The 13,446-nt window shown below is 39.5% G+C and overlaps 1 protein-coding gene across 3 annotated transcripts in view; it reads right to left on the bottom strand.

The window, feature by feature from the left end:
• Nucleotides 1-13,446, bottom strand: part of SAMD12 (sterile alpha motif domain containing 12) — a 197,006-nt gene that overhangs the window by 79,556 nt on the left and 104,004 nt on the right. For 2 of the 3 annotated variants that reach the window (XM_080380254.1, XM_080380256.1), the window contains 2 exons: nt 13,302-13,442; nt 2,883-2,954 (listed from right to left, as the gene is read on the bottom strand). In XM_080380254.1, coding sequence (XP_080236380.1) covers nt 2,883-2,954; nt 13,302-13,442 — 213 coding nt within the window. The remainder of the gene's footprint in view (nt 1-2,882; nt 2,955-13,301; nt 13,443-13,446) is intronic. The other variant, XM_080380255.1, reaches the window with a different exon arrangement.

Below are 13,446 nucleotides of genomic sequence, written 5' to 3'. Positions count from 1 at the left end.
GTGCACCTTCAGACAGGAACCATTCCTAAAAACACCCACCCCAGGGAATGCTGCTGCTGAGTACGCCTAGCCCTGCACTCCAGGAACCGGACTCCCGTGTTCAAAACAAAAGCCATCTGCATCAGCCAGGCAGCTCAAAGAGGCAGCTTCAGCTCTTGTTTTCTTCTTTGCCCCTGGGAGCAGGAACCAGCAGCAAGGAAGGAGGAGACTGTGTAATAAAAAGGAGACAGGAAGGTCTCCAGTAGGCTCTGAGTCCTAAAGATAGCAATGAAACTAGCACGAAGGGAAGGAGGAAACCACCCTCCCACATAAGAGGAAACCCCAAAATAAAACCTTTTGGCAGATGGTAAAAGGCTTTAGTATTCAATAAAATGAACGAGCTGCATAAGAATGCAAGAGAACTTGAAGGGAGACACAGAAAGCCCAAACAAAAGACCTGTGAAGAAGCTTGGGTTTTCAGTCACCCCTCTGTGTTTTTATTTCAGATCATTTTTGGATAGGTTTTACCAGCTCTTCTATTTAATTGCAACTATGCAGTTCATGGTTTTCCAGGGATTTACACCTTCATTGCCTGTACTGATTAATTGTATGAAGGGAAGAAGTTTTCAGTAAGTTTTTCGAATTATAAAGCAGAAGTTCAGTCCCCAGTGAGCACAGCTCTCAACCTGGTCCTGGCATTCCTCTGTAAGACTGGACCCAGCTCCACAGAGGCAACAAAAGGCACAATCATAAACTAATAATGGTTTCATGTTTGTATCAGGCTCAACCACAGGCAGATGAAAGGAAGAACTCAGAGGACTAGGATCTGTCTAACAGCAGTTATTAAAGCATTCATGTCTGAGAAAAATTGCCAGAGCAAAGGTAAGTTATAACCTTATCCCAGGACAATATATAAAATAAGTCCTTGTCTTCTTCAGACTAAAGGACCATTTAAATTACAAGTAAGAAAACAACCACAAAACCCCTGAACCTAGAACTTGTAACTCATTAATTTTAGCCTTTTTGGTTCGTGCTTTAATTCTGCTACCAGTGAACAGAAGTTAGCTCAGTTAAAAAAATGCTCATAGAAAGTATTAGAATATAAAAGACGATATTATCAATTGAAGGAAAAAAAAAAGGCAATTGAAAGTCATAGCATAACCAAATTTTGCTAACAGGTACAGTTAAAGATGATAACATTAATATACTAAGTAGTGGAAGATTGGTGTCAAATTAAAAGTGCGTAACATCACTTGTTACATGCTTCATACTGAGATGTAAAAAATGGGAAAAGCTCCTGCCTACTTTTCCTGTATTTAATTGTAGTTATCCCAGACTAGATGGTGAGTTCTCCAGCTGACAGAAGCAGGAACCTCCAGAGGGCAATGCTTTGCACCTATTATGGACATCTGTTTTAGAAGGGCACAGATTATCTTAGGACGTGGCTGTTGTTCTTCATTGATTATTTGAGGAATGTGAGCGATGAGTTCAACCAGACACCTAACTTCTAGCTGGCTAATGCAAGATGCAACAAAGACACTTCAAAATGCCAAAGCTAAAAGACAGTATACTTGTTTTTACCTTTGATTATGCCATTTTAGTAAAGAATATGAATAGAAAGAGTACAATAAAAGCAAGTTTTGTGGGTCTCATTTTCAACACTGATTATGAAATTAGGATTACAAATAACACAGGCAGTGCACATCATCAAAAGAGATTTTGAGACCAAGTGAAAAATAGGCTTTATATAGTTAAGAAAGAAGTTCTAGAGAATAAAATATCAAAACTGTATTTCTGATACAAGAAAATTGGCAAGGGATCATATCTTTCAATTTTAGGAAGACCTATGCTGACTTAGAGAACAGAACACTTATGTTTCTGTATTTGTGGTTTTAATTAAGTTACTAAAAAGGTTTATGGATTTGATCCAAAGGTCAGCAAAGTCATTGGTACCCTTCATTGATTTGAATGGGCTTTATAGTCTCAGGCTGTAGAGGAAAAATGGGCTTGATCCTGTTCTCATTTTAACTAGTTTCACATTTTGCTGAAATCAATGGAGCATTACTCCTTCATTTGCCCTCACAGAACCAAGAGAAAAGTTGAGGTCTCAGATTTTCCAGGGGACATAACAGCGATAAAACCAATGTGTAGCTGGTGGTAGACATAAATTTACATTCCTCTTTAGTAGAGTGGCTACTTGCTCACTGTGCTAGAATTGATACAGAATGTGTGCATGAAAAGTATATATCTAGTTTTAAGTAAACTAAAGACTTTCCCAAAGCCTACCCAAATTAATTATAAGCAGCAGAAACTTTAACAAGACACTAGCTTTGAGTGCTCCTAACTCCTAGAGACATCCTTGATAAAAGGATTCCTCTCTTGTGGTCCCAGAGTCTGTTTACATTCCTTACCTAAATAGCCTAGGTTCTGATCATCTGGATCAAAAGAAAACACTGAAGAAATCCGTAAACATATATTCTCATACCAAAAATATCAAGTGATCAGCTAAGCAATGTACAGTAAAATTCCCACAGTGACATGCCCAGTACTAGATGGAACAAAAGAAATCTCAAGAATAGCAGTAATGGTATAATAAAGGAAAACATGAGTTGCTGACAAAGCAATGGTCACACGTTTTAGTGCTTATCACAGCAGCTGATATTTAAGGAAGGAGAAAGAAAATTTATCAACAGACAATTCTAGCAAGCAAGTATCAGTAAAAAATAATGACTCGCTCAGAAAGAGCTTATTAGGATTAGAAGAAAATAAAACACTATTTTCATGACAATAGCTGAAAAAAACCACTACACCTAAAGGAAACATTTATAGAAAAAGACAAAAAAAAAAAGCTCATAGATGTCTCATTTTATGAAGATACATCCCAGGAAAAAGACATTCATTACCTTGATGGGCTGTAAGGGCTGGCTGCTTTTCTATGACCCTCAAAAAACCATGCTCCAGGTTTAAGTAGAGATCTACAAAAGTCAACAATATTAGCGGTTAGTGTCACAGTCAACAGCTGTAACAGAATGGATGGCAGCTGCACTGCTGGACACATCAAAGCAAACCCTGAGTCTAGAGAAAGATGCATTCAGAAACCACTCAGGTGACAAATGATCTGTTGGTGTAGCTGTAGTGGTAGGACTATCCCTCCCTTCCCCTTTCCTGTCCCCTTCATCTGAAATATAATTTGTTTATTTCAAAGTGTTTAAAGTTTGGACCAAGAATTATAACTGCTGTGACACCATGGTAGTGATCAGTGTAAGGAATTTTCACATCTGCATCCTTAATTGCCTGACATTTTTAAAAGCTGGCCCATTGTCTAAGACGATGCTGATCGCTCCTTCCAGCATCCAAGATTCTTTAAATACGGCTGGACCATCTTCACACCTTAAGACAGAAAACCACAAGGAATGGCTGAAAAGTTTTTCACATAGTTACACTCTGTGGAACAAGCTAAAGAAATTCCTCACCAGACAATTGTAGTCTAATCAGCCGTTTAAACAGTCAGGCTAACAAAAGAAAACCAGAGCAGGAGATACTAATCTCTTGGCCCAACTTAAACAACAGTCCTTAGTCACTCGAGAGTTCTTAAAGGAATGAAAGACAAAAAGAAACAGAGTAAGAAAGTTTTCCGCTATTTCTTAAGAAGACTGGAATGACCTAAGACTTTAAAGAAAGAAGGAAATGTGATTACCATTCCCTCTGCATCTCTGCCTCTGACATATGCCAAAGAGGAAAGAAAACAAAAAACATACAGCTTAGTGGACTTGCACAGTAAAATTTAACAAGAGAAGCTTTGCATTACTGCTCCCTGAACAAAGGCACAATCAGTTAGCAAAACCCCCTTTTTTTGCTGTGAAAGAGTTTTTGGTTTTTTTTCCAGGTCTTTCTCTCAAAACCCAGCTCCTGAAAGTCCTCCACAACAGCGTGCTCTCAACACAAAAAAAACCAATAACTGAACTTCAGAGTCTGTGGCTGACGGTACTGGCAGTGAGCCTCCCAACTGGTCTGAGTGAAGAATGAAAGAATATGGCAAAATCACTTGTTTCAAGGCCCAGGTGCTGGAATTGCTTCAGCACCATTTCTCATCAAATTCCAGCTGATAGCAGCTGGGTGTCCCAGATGAACTGACTGGGAAGATCTGAATCCTATTTCTAGCGGAGAGGACTCAAAACTCTAAGACCATGTCAATGTATATGCCTTCAGACCACGCTCAGGCTTGAAGGGGAACCTTGACGTGTCTTTTTGTTCACATACAAAAGTCTCTTAACTCACTTATCCCTACATTCCTCAGGATGAGAGCTCCAGCCCTCCTGTATAGCTGAATGAGTACGCCAAGTCACAGTCCTGGCATTTTATACCAGGCTGTCTGGTTACAGAATGCTGTGTGTATCCCTGAGCCTGGCTACTTCCTGGTCATGTTGTCTTCAGGTGGAAGTCACAGTATGAGGCAAATGTACGTCAACCAACTACTTTTCCATCGGTGTGGATAAGCTTAATTGAGCATAAGCTCTAGGATGTGGATGAAACCTTAGTGTGGTCGAGGAGCTTCAGAACTGTGTGGTATTGCCATGTACGTGGCTGCCTAAAACCCAACTTGTCACTCTGTCACTGAGAAAAAACAAAGACTGACTCAATGCCCTTCAGGTGATACCTTTGGAAAAACACTGAAGTTCTTAACAGAGCTGCTCACCCCAGATTTTCTCAAGGTATGCTTTCTTCATACAGGTAACTTCTAATAATTCAGGGGACTGGGAGGTATTTTTACAGACAAATACTTCAAAGATAACGTTATGCACAACAGTATATATTTAAATTTTAGGATCACACAGTGCAGCTGTAGCTGAACTGCAAACAGAAAAATACATTTTAAAAAAAACAACGGCCTGCCTCATTTCCATTCACATTCACGTTGCAAATTAAGGCTGCTCTTTTTATGCTTCTAATGGAATTAGCACTTAAATAAAAAAATTAGAGGTGCTTTATGACTACTTAGGCTGCATAGAGGAAAATTAGGTATTTTTTTGAAAACTGTTCAGAATTTTGTTAGAACTCGGAACTCCTTAACATCAAAGACCACAAGATCATTGTTAATACACTTCAATTTATTATTTTATAGGGAATCAATTTCAATTAAAATCCATTCAACTAGTGACTGGGAAAATTCTATATTATTGATCGTAAGGGGGAACTGGCATAGTTAAAATTATTAATCATACTTGAGCATGTCATAAACCACTGGGCTAGTACCCATGCTTTATGATCATGTCAAATAAAGAGTTTTTAAAATCCCATCCTTCCCTTGGTGGAAGATGCCAGACATCTGCATACTGCTTAGTAATAAAGAAAGAGTTCATAACACTGCTGACTGCCTATGTATAACTAAGTAAATGAAGGTGCTCTATCATATGAAGCATAAAAGCCATTAAGAGTAAACTTTAATTTGAATAGAAGCACATTCATTTAAAAAATTACATTACAGAAAGGCTTTTAAAGAATGTGAATGAAAAAAAAAAGCCTTTAAATAAAACAGGTTCTTTTTACACAACTTAGAAAAGCAACTTTACAAAGGCATAAAAAGGAGAGGGTTTTTCTCCTCCCTCCCTTGAATCTTTTCAGTAATTATAAACCTTTATTGCACAGGCCATAAATGCTAGTAACAACAGGAAGAAAAATGTTTTTGAACTATTTGGCAACGTTCACCTTAAGGGATTCAAAACAACAGAACTTTATTTTAGGTTTTCAAAAAGGCTTTAAGTGACTTTCATGTTTGTTAAAAGTGCCAATACGGTGAAATGCTTTGCAAACAGAATGCATTCATGCTGGCGTCAGCAACCGTGGTTTCATAAAATCAGAAAGATGGTGTTACCAAAACTCATCTGAGTTAAAAGGGCAACTCATCCAGCTTTCAGACCAACTTTTTTCAGCATAGGAGTTTACATCTGGGCCTAGCGAGCAGGAACTCATCTCAACCCAGTTTAGCCATCTGCCACGTAGACAAATCCATCTGGCAGCCATCCTGAGCTTCTGTAATAACCAATGGAGAGCAACAGGTACAATTCATCTGATGTGTCTCAGGAGTGACTGGTATATCTGAAATACAGAGGATGTGTAGCTACTACTGCTCACAGATGATAGCAGGGTTGCTTACAGTCTCTGTGGAAGGGAGAAGATATCCAACTGAAGGCATGTCAAGTTAGGCTTTGCTGCTTCCAGCATCACTGAGGCCGCCAGTGACTATATTCTAGTTTGTAAAAAAAACTTGTTGTGAACACCTTGTTTCATGAGAGTGAGAGATACTCAATGGATACTAAAAGAATTAGGCAGGAAAGTACTTTTTCTGGTGCAGCAATTCTGGACGCTGGGGAGCCCAGGGGAATGGGACCACAGAGAGGGGCCAGGGTTCTGGGCTCTGCCTAAACAGCATCTGCTTCTGTCAGAGGTGGAGTACTGGGACAGAGGGATACTGGATCTGACCAAGAATGGCATTTCTTACCTTCTTATTTCCAACACTATCCACTCAGTTTGATCATAAAGGTGTTAGCTGATGAAGACAGCCAGGTTTTGAACCAGAAGCCTAGCAACAAAAATATCTATGTACTCTCTAAGGGGTCAGAGTTACAGTTAGGGCTCCGATTTCCTCAACTCTTTTATAAACCAACTATCAACCAATTTTATTCCATGTCTGACTTCTGCAAAAAAAATACCATTAGAAATGACAAATATGTTACATTGTAAATGGCACCATCTTACAATATGCAGACTTGATTTATTTAAACTCCGTGTGAAAGACTGTACCTATTCCTGGAATCCCTTTTACCAGCCTGTTCTTTTCAGCTGGATGAAAACAAGTGATTTCTACTGGCACTGATCACAAACAGCTGTTGTTAAATCACAGCCTCTGACTGCTCAAAACTTTCCTATTTAGTTGAAAGTTTTTCATGACTGGTTGCAGCACAAACAGCAATATTTTATTTTTTTTTTTCTCAAACCTTGAGCAGAATTGTTTTCTCTCTTTCCAATTTATACAAGTGGGGAAATACGTACATATAGGGTGTGTGTGTCTGTGTGTGTATATATATATATGTAATATCTATTCATCAAACATGTAAGACAGTTTTGGGTATGCATTAGCTCAGAAGGCCTAAACTTTCCAGACCAAATTTTCCAGTAGACTGACTACTGAGACATTTGAAAAGCATGAATGAAAAAAAATCAACATTAATAAAATAATAAGAAAACCAGACAACTGCAATCATGTCCTTGCAATCATACAAAACAGCTAATACTACATTCCCAGTAGACTGAGTTGCAATATTATTTATAGAAGCACATAAAAATGCAAGCACATCATAATATTATACAGCTAAAATACTGCCGCAGAAGTTCATCAATATAAATTTCATAGTTGCATACATGTTTCCTGATTCATACTCCAAACTAATATACTACACATATTGAAGGACAAGGCTGTGCTAAACCTATCCAGAGTGCATTACAATGTATTGTCCAGTGTATTGGAACTTATTTCACCTGTCAGCTGAATCACTCAGTTATTTGATATAAATATGTATTAGCAACACAGCAATAGCTAAAAAGTAACTAACAGAACCATAGTAATTCAATGGTCTACCAGGGACCATTGATTGCACTGCAAAGTATATTCTTCAGGTTAGAAACCAGCCACATGAAATTCAAATAACTGATGCCATAGATGGAATTTGATATTTATCGTCACTGATGCGTGTATTTTAAACATTTTATCTCTGCTCAGATATACACTCCACATACGATATTCTGCTTCAGCTAAAACAAATGAAAACTATAGAGAACCCCTCAGTGCATACTTGTAACCTGAAAAAATTGATTTTCAGAAGTCTTAAGAGTGCCTAAAGTCTGAAAAACCTCTCAGGAACAACCATGATTTCTGAGTCCAAAGCCCACGTCCTCTGTAAGTGCTGAATATGCCCTTGACTGGGAGTGGGAAAAATACAACAAAGGTTGCTCTTTTGTAGTCTAACGGATGGGTAGCAAAGTTGTTTTACAGTCTCGGAAGAGCAGTGTTAAGCACAAGTGCTATGATTCCTACAGTGGTACAGGAAAAAAGGACATGCAATGGAAAGGAGTAAAAGGGATATAGATGTCTAGTGAAAATAAACCCACACTGAGAAGAAGGTTGAGGTTTCTTTACCTATAACCAGGCAATTTAGTATGTTGAGTCCTGGAACATGGTTTTGATGCAATGACAAGGGATAAACAACTACTTCTGGGTAATTTCTGACAGTGTTTCCATGCTACACTTTGTGTTCAGCTCACAAGGTCTCTCAGAGATTTTGGAGCATAACAGGAGCACAGAGCGAAGGAAATCAGCTGGGAATTAAATTTGTTTGAGCTCTTCTGAAATACCAAGTGTTTTTTTCTGTGCCTTGGATAGGTGCCATGTATGCAGCATACGACAGAAACATTTGCATAGTAATTTGTGCTATAAGAAGAAAGGCCCTTCCTGACTAGCTGGAAGCTTCAGGGTTAGGGAACAGAAAAAGGTGAGATGAAGACAATGAAAACAAAAGAAGGGGTGCCTGGTAAGAGGACAGTCAACATTTCAAATGCCGCACGCCTCTGAATACCACCACAGGGACATGAAACCGAGATTCCTCAAGTGTTACGTACTTCCCCTGCCAGCTGCCTGGGAAGGCGAACACACTGCCTACCTGGAGTGTTCGCAAAGGCAACATCTGCTGTTTTTTACAGAAAAGAAAAAAGAGTATTTCTGGCGGAAGGAACTCACAATTCCTCAGGTGCCAAAACCTTGAGTCCAGAACGTACCCAGGAAAGAAAACAGTACATCCTGGAAGTGCAACAGGATGACCCTCTACCACAAACCTCAGTTTTTCAGACTTCTTTACAGGGATGACAAAGAAATGTGCTGATCTCAAGGGATACGATGGATAGTAGGCAACAGCAGTTCAGATACCACAGTATCCATACAGCCTATGCAGCAGGGGGACAGCAAGCTGCAGTTGTCCTCTGTTAACTCCAAATGACCTTCCACAGTTCTGCACTTAGCAAGGTCCCATGTCCTCAAATCTTCTGCCCACCCAAGTTCCTTTTTAGGCAGGTGTGCAACTCCCAATATTTGATGCTGTGTACTGGAGCCACCGCAGTAGGGAAAATCTTCATATGTGGGAATTCAAAGGTGGGAGGGAGTCTAGTACTTTAAGGCTTTGATTATGGAAAATGACAGCAAGTCTCCTTACAGGTGGTGATGCGAGCTGGAACGGCACTGCTCAGGTGCCTGCCCACCTTCAACATTCACAAGGAAGAAACAGATAAAGTGAAGGGAATCATGTCTGACAGCCTGGGAGGGTTCAGTGCCAAACAACTCAAATTTTGATCAAGCCTGCCTTTACTCTAGTGTTAAGAGGTTGATAATGCTGTACAAATCCTTGTAACATGGTTTAGCTAGGGGGAGTTTCATGATCCAGGTTTACTCACCACATGGACCCTGAAAGGCAATTTTTCTGCTACAGGGTTCGTCTAAAACAGTGAATGATCCATTGCTAGAATACATGGCTCTTACTTCATCTTTCCTCAGAAGATGAGATGCATCTTTGAAGGCCCTCTAGTTCCCTTCCTGGAAGAACACAGTGCCAGGGTACTATTAACTGGTTTTGAATAGGAGTAGTTTGGAAATTGAAGGAAGGAAAACAAATTGGTCTTTTTCTAATTATCGTTGAGCACATATGGTTTTCAGTAGCTGAGCACCAGGGGCAGGATGAGCACAGAACTTACTGAGGAAATAATTTCAACAGGTATCAACAGCTGTGATGATTTTCAATGAAGCATAAAGCCTTATTCTAACACATTTTGATAGCAGGAGAATATTATTATTTTAAAGAAAATTTGGCACATTCTGTGGCCTGGCAGTATATTCAGGTAGCACTTTGCCCTATATGAAACTCACAGAGGAGCTCAGGAGGGGGCCAAAAGTAATCTTAAACGCAGGTATCCTTTAATCCAAACCCAAAAATGCTTCTCAAGCTCAGCCCTATTAGCAGATTCCTGTCTATGGATACTTTGCTTAGAATCACACATAGCACTTGTTCTATCATTTTGAGGACAGTCTCTTCTATGCTAGCCAAATGCAGGACTCACATTGAAAAAACTCAAAATAACTCCTTCCTTCTCTGTGTAGTTATGTAAGGCATTTTTTTTAAAAAATGATCTTTCAACTCAGGCTTACAGTGATAACAGTACAATAATGGTGTTTCCAACAGCGTGCAGCTCTCCCCAAGAGACACTGGAAGATATTTTGTCAAATTAGTTCCTCAACATCACTAAGTCTGGAAAAAAAGCACAAATCAGTAGTTGGGTCTGTGTCCTTCTATCCTGGTGGAGGTTAGAATAGCGTTTCTCCTGATAATAGCCTCAATCAGGCAGTTCTTAGTCCAAAGAAAAGTCTTCCTAAAACTCAAGACAAGCCTTCAATGACAAATCACGTACTCTTGTGGCTTTAAGATCCCCAGAACGGACTAGATGGTGTGTCCTGAATGAAGAAGAATGAAACAGTTTTAAGTCATTTTCTGAAAGAATGCTACTTCTCTACTGAGTTTTTAAAATGAGGTTAACTTTCTCTGCAGACAACAGAACACAAAACGACTTAAAATATCTGTTAAGTATTACATAATTCCCTTTTTAAACCTCTCCCCTTTGCTCCAGCTTCTATTGGGGTACGAACTAAAGTCAGTGGAAAGCCTTTTTGCTGACATCAATGTGCTCTGAATGAGGACTTCATGGCTTGCAACCCAGCTTGTGTGCTACATTAATTCAGAAAGAGGTTTTAACAGCTTCTTTCACCTAACAATCTCCTGAGCCGTGCGCTGAGACAGAGGGCTTTTTTCCCCCTCTTTTTGGAGGACATTTTGGAGGACAGCAAAGCAGAGTGTAGCAATAGCTACACTGTGACCTGCATTTTGCAAGTGGAATTTCCAAAAGGCAGAAACTGCTGGCATGCAAATGCATTACTTTTCAGAGAATAAATGTTCTCTAAATGTTCTCTGAAACAGAAAAGCACTTACAGAAAGCTATTCCAGTAACAACCTGGATTAGGAACGTATAAAACATAATAGGAATACGAGTGGACACAGTTTGAAGAAACTGGGCAAGGGGAACAGAACTAGTATCGGAGAACAACTGACATACACACAGCTTTACAAACTGTAGTTCAGAAATTACACCTTAACCTTAGTACCTGCAAATAAGCAGTTTCAACAGACACACACTCCGACTTGGTGTAAATGAGGTGATAGGAATAGGAATACTGCTGTCATCCTATCACTCACTGTCCCCCCTCTCTGGGATCACACAACTAACACAGTTCTGCTGCACAAGGGCACGTTTTATGGACTGTTGTGCTGCCCCAGAACTCCAGCTCTATTTAAGAAGGTTGCAGTTGAGCTGAAGTGCAATGCAATGGCCAGCACCATTGTGGGGGAAGAGAGCAGGAGCCACAGACCACCAGCTTTTTGTAAGCTTGTGCTGGCTTTCATAAAGCATATGATGGCATGCCTTTTATATGCCTTATATAAATAACAACATTCTCTCTACATGGCAGAGAGGGTGCGTTAAACACACATCCATGTATCTATCACTACTCTGTCCTTCATAGTCCAGCAACATATTTATTCATCCTTCTATCAAAGTCCAAAATTGTATCCTTAGCTGTATCGACAAGGAATAAATCTCAAAGGATGCTGCCCTGAATTCCTTGAAATGACAGTTGCCACTGTTTGTCTGATAATGACTCATACACCAGTTGATGTCTCCAGAAGGGATCCAGATAGAAACAATAAAGCAGAAGCCTGGAAACACAGTGCTCTCAATGCCAAACACAGGTTGATGGAGAAATCTTTCTGGACTGTGGTGATCAACTGAACCAAATTTATATCTAGTGGGTCTTCATTGTCCCTTATCAATAAAATCCCAAGTTCCATAAGCAGGCCTAAAAGAGCAATGGTTGGTGACCAGAACTTCACAGTCCAGCAAACTCTCAAGTAACGCTCCAGATGCAGGGGAAAAGAGAACCTGGCCAAGACTGAAGAAAAGGACATAGAAATAATGGATGAAAAGATGAATGGATGAAAGGAAGAGGAACAGTTCTAAACATCTGGGGAAGACACTGATGCTTCAGCACGTGCACTGCCTTTGACGTGACGCAAGATGAGGGTATCTCATATTCACAGATCATGGAAAAATGAAGGAGCCTTAAAGCTCTTCATCACAATCCACACAGCACCAAGCCTGAAGGAACAATTCAGTTGAGACATCAGCTCTTTCAGATAAAATGCAGCTTACTCAACTAATCAGAGAGTTTTTCCCCAAACACAAGTGAGCAAAGCTTAATCAGGAACATAATGCCATGTGTGAAGGACATTTTGTTAAAAATACACTGCATGTACTGAAGAACTCTATTTTTTTCATATGATGTGACATATAACAGGCACTGAACCAAAACACCACAGAAGTACGTAGTTTATGTTATCTCGCTGGACTACCAAACATTTAACATTGAGAAAGTATTGCAGGTATATAGCAGAGGATTTCTAAATGTTCCTTTACACTATTGCCACCATGACTGCTTTTCTTCCATGTTACCACAGCTGTTAAAAAGCTTTAATAGAGAGCTAATAACACAAGTCATCATAAACCACCTTAACCTCATTTGGAAAATATGTATAAGCTTTTTTGTTACTCCTTCTTCCCCGTCTTCTAATCAAGATCTCCATATTGAGCCCAGTTTGCTCAGTTTTGTGTTTTCTTAGCAGTATAAATTAGAAACAACTCTATTCAAGTCAATAAAATTACTCCAACATGAAAAAGGAATCATCCATCTGCAAAAAACAGTCTAACAGGTAATTTTCCACTGACAGCTCTTACCATAAAACACGTTACAGAGATTACTCTTTTATCTGACACTGAAAGTAAACAATTAATGCAAAATGCACAATATCTGTAAAGGCACTATGTTCACTACTCGTGCCCTTTATATGTAATTATTTTCATCTTAGCAAGCAGACATTTAAGTAAGACTACCGTCAAGCTGTAGATGGAGCTTATTCATCATGCAAAACAGACAGCTGAACATGTCTATTTATTTATGCATTATTTTACCTTTTGTTCCCACCTTGGAAAGCATGTGGAATCTATGAGACATTTTCATGCATGATTTCTTGCAGAACATCAAGTCACCTTTTATGCCCTCAGGCAAACTTCTCCTACCTGATCTCAATAACTGTCCATATCAAAATTATTTTTCATACCTTGTGTAAGCAGCTGGAGGTTTCGGACTTCTTCTCTCACCTTCAGCTGAAGGACTTGCTGCAGAATGTGCTGTCGCAGGCTTTCCTGGGCAATGCCCATTCGTTCAAGCTTTTTGTCAGTAAGTCTCAGCAAAGCACGGCCTAG

The sequence above is a fragment of the Falco punctatus genome (genome assembly GCF_963210335.1).
Source record: "Falco punctatus genome assembly, chromosome: 3".
NCBI classification, from domain to species: domain Eukaryota; kingdom Metazoa; phylum Chordata; class Aves; order Falconiformes; family Falconidae; genus Falco; species Falco punctatus.
Note: the sequence above shows the minus strand (reverse complement) of the source record. Positions and strands in the feature narration are given on the sequence as shown.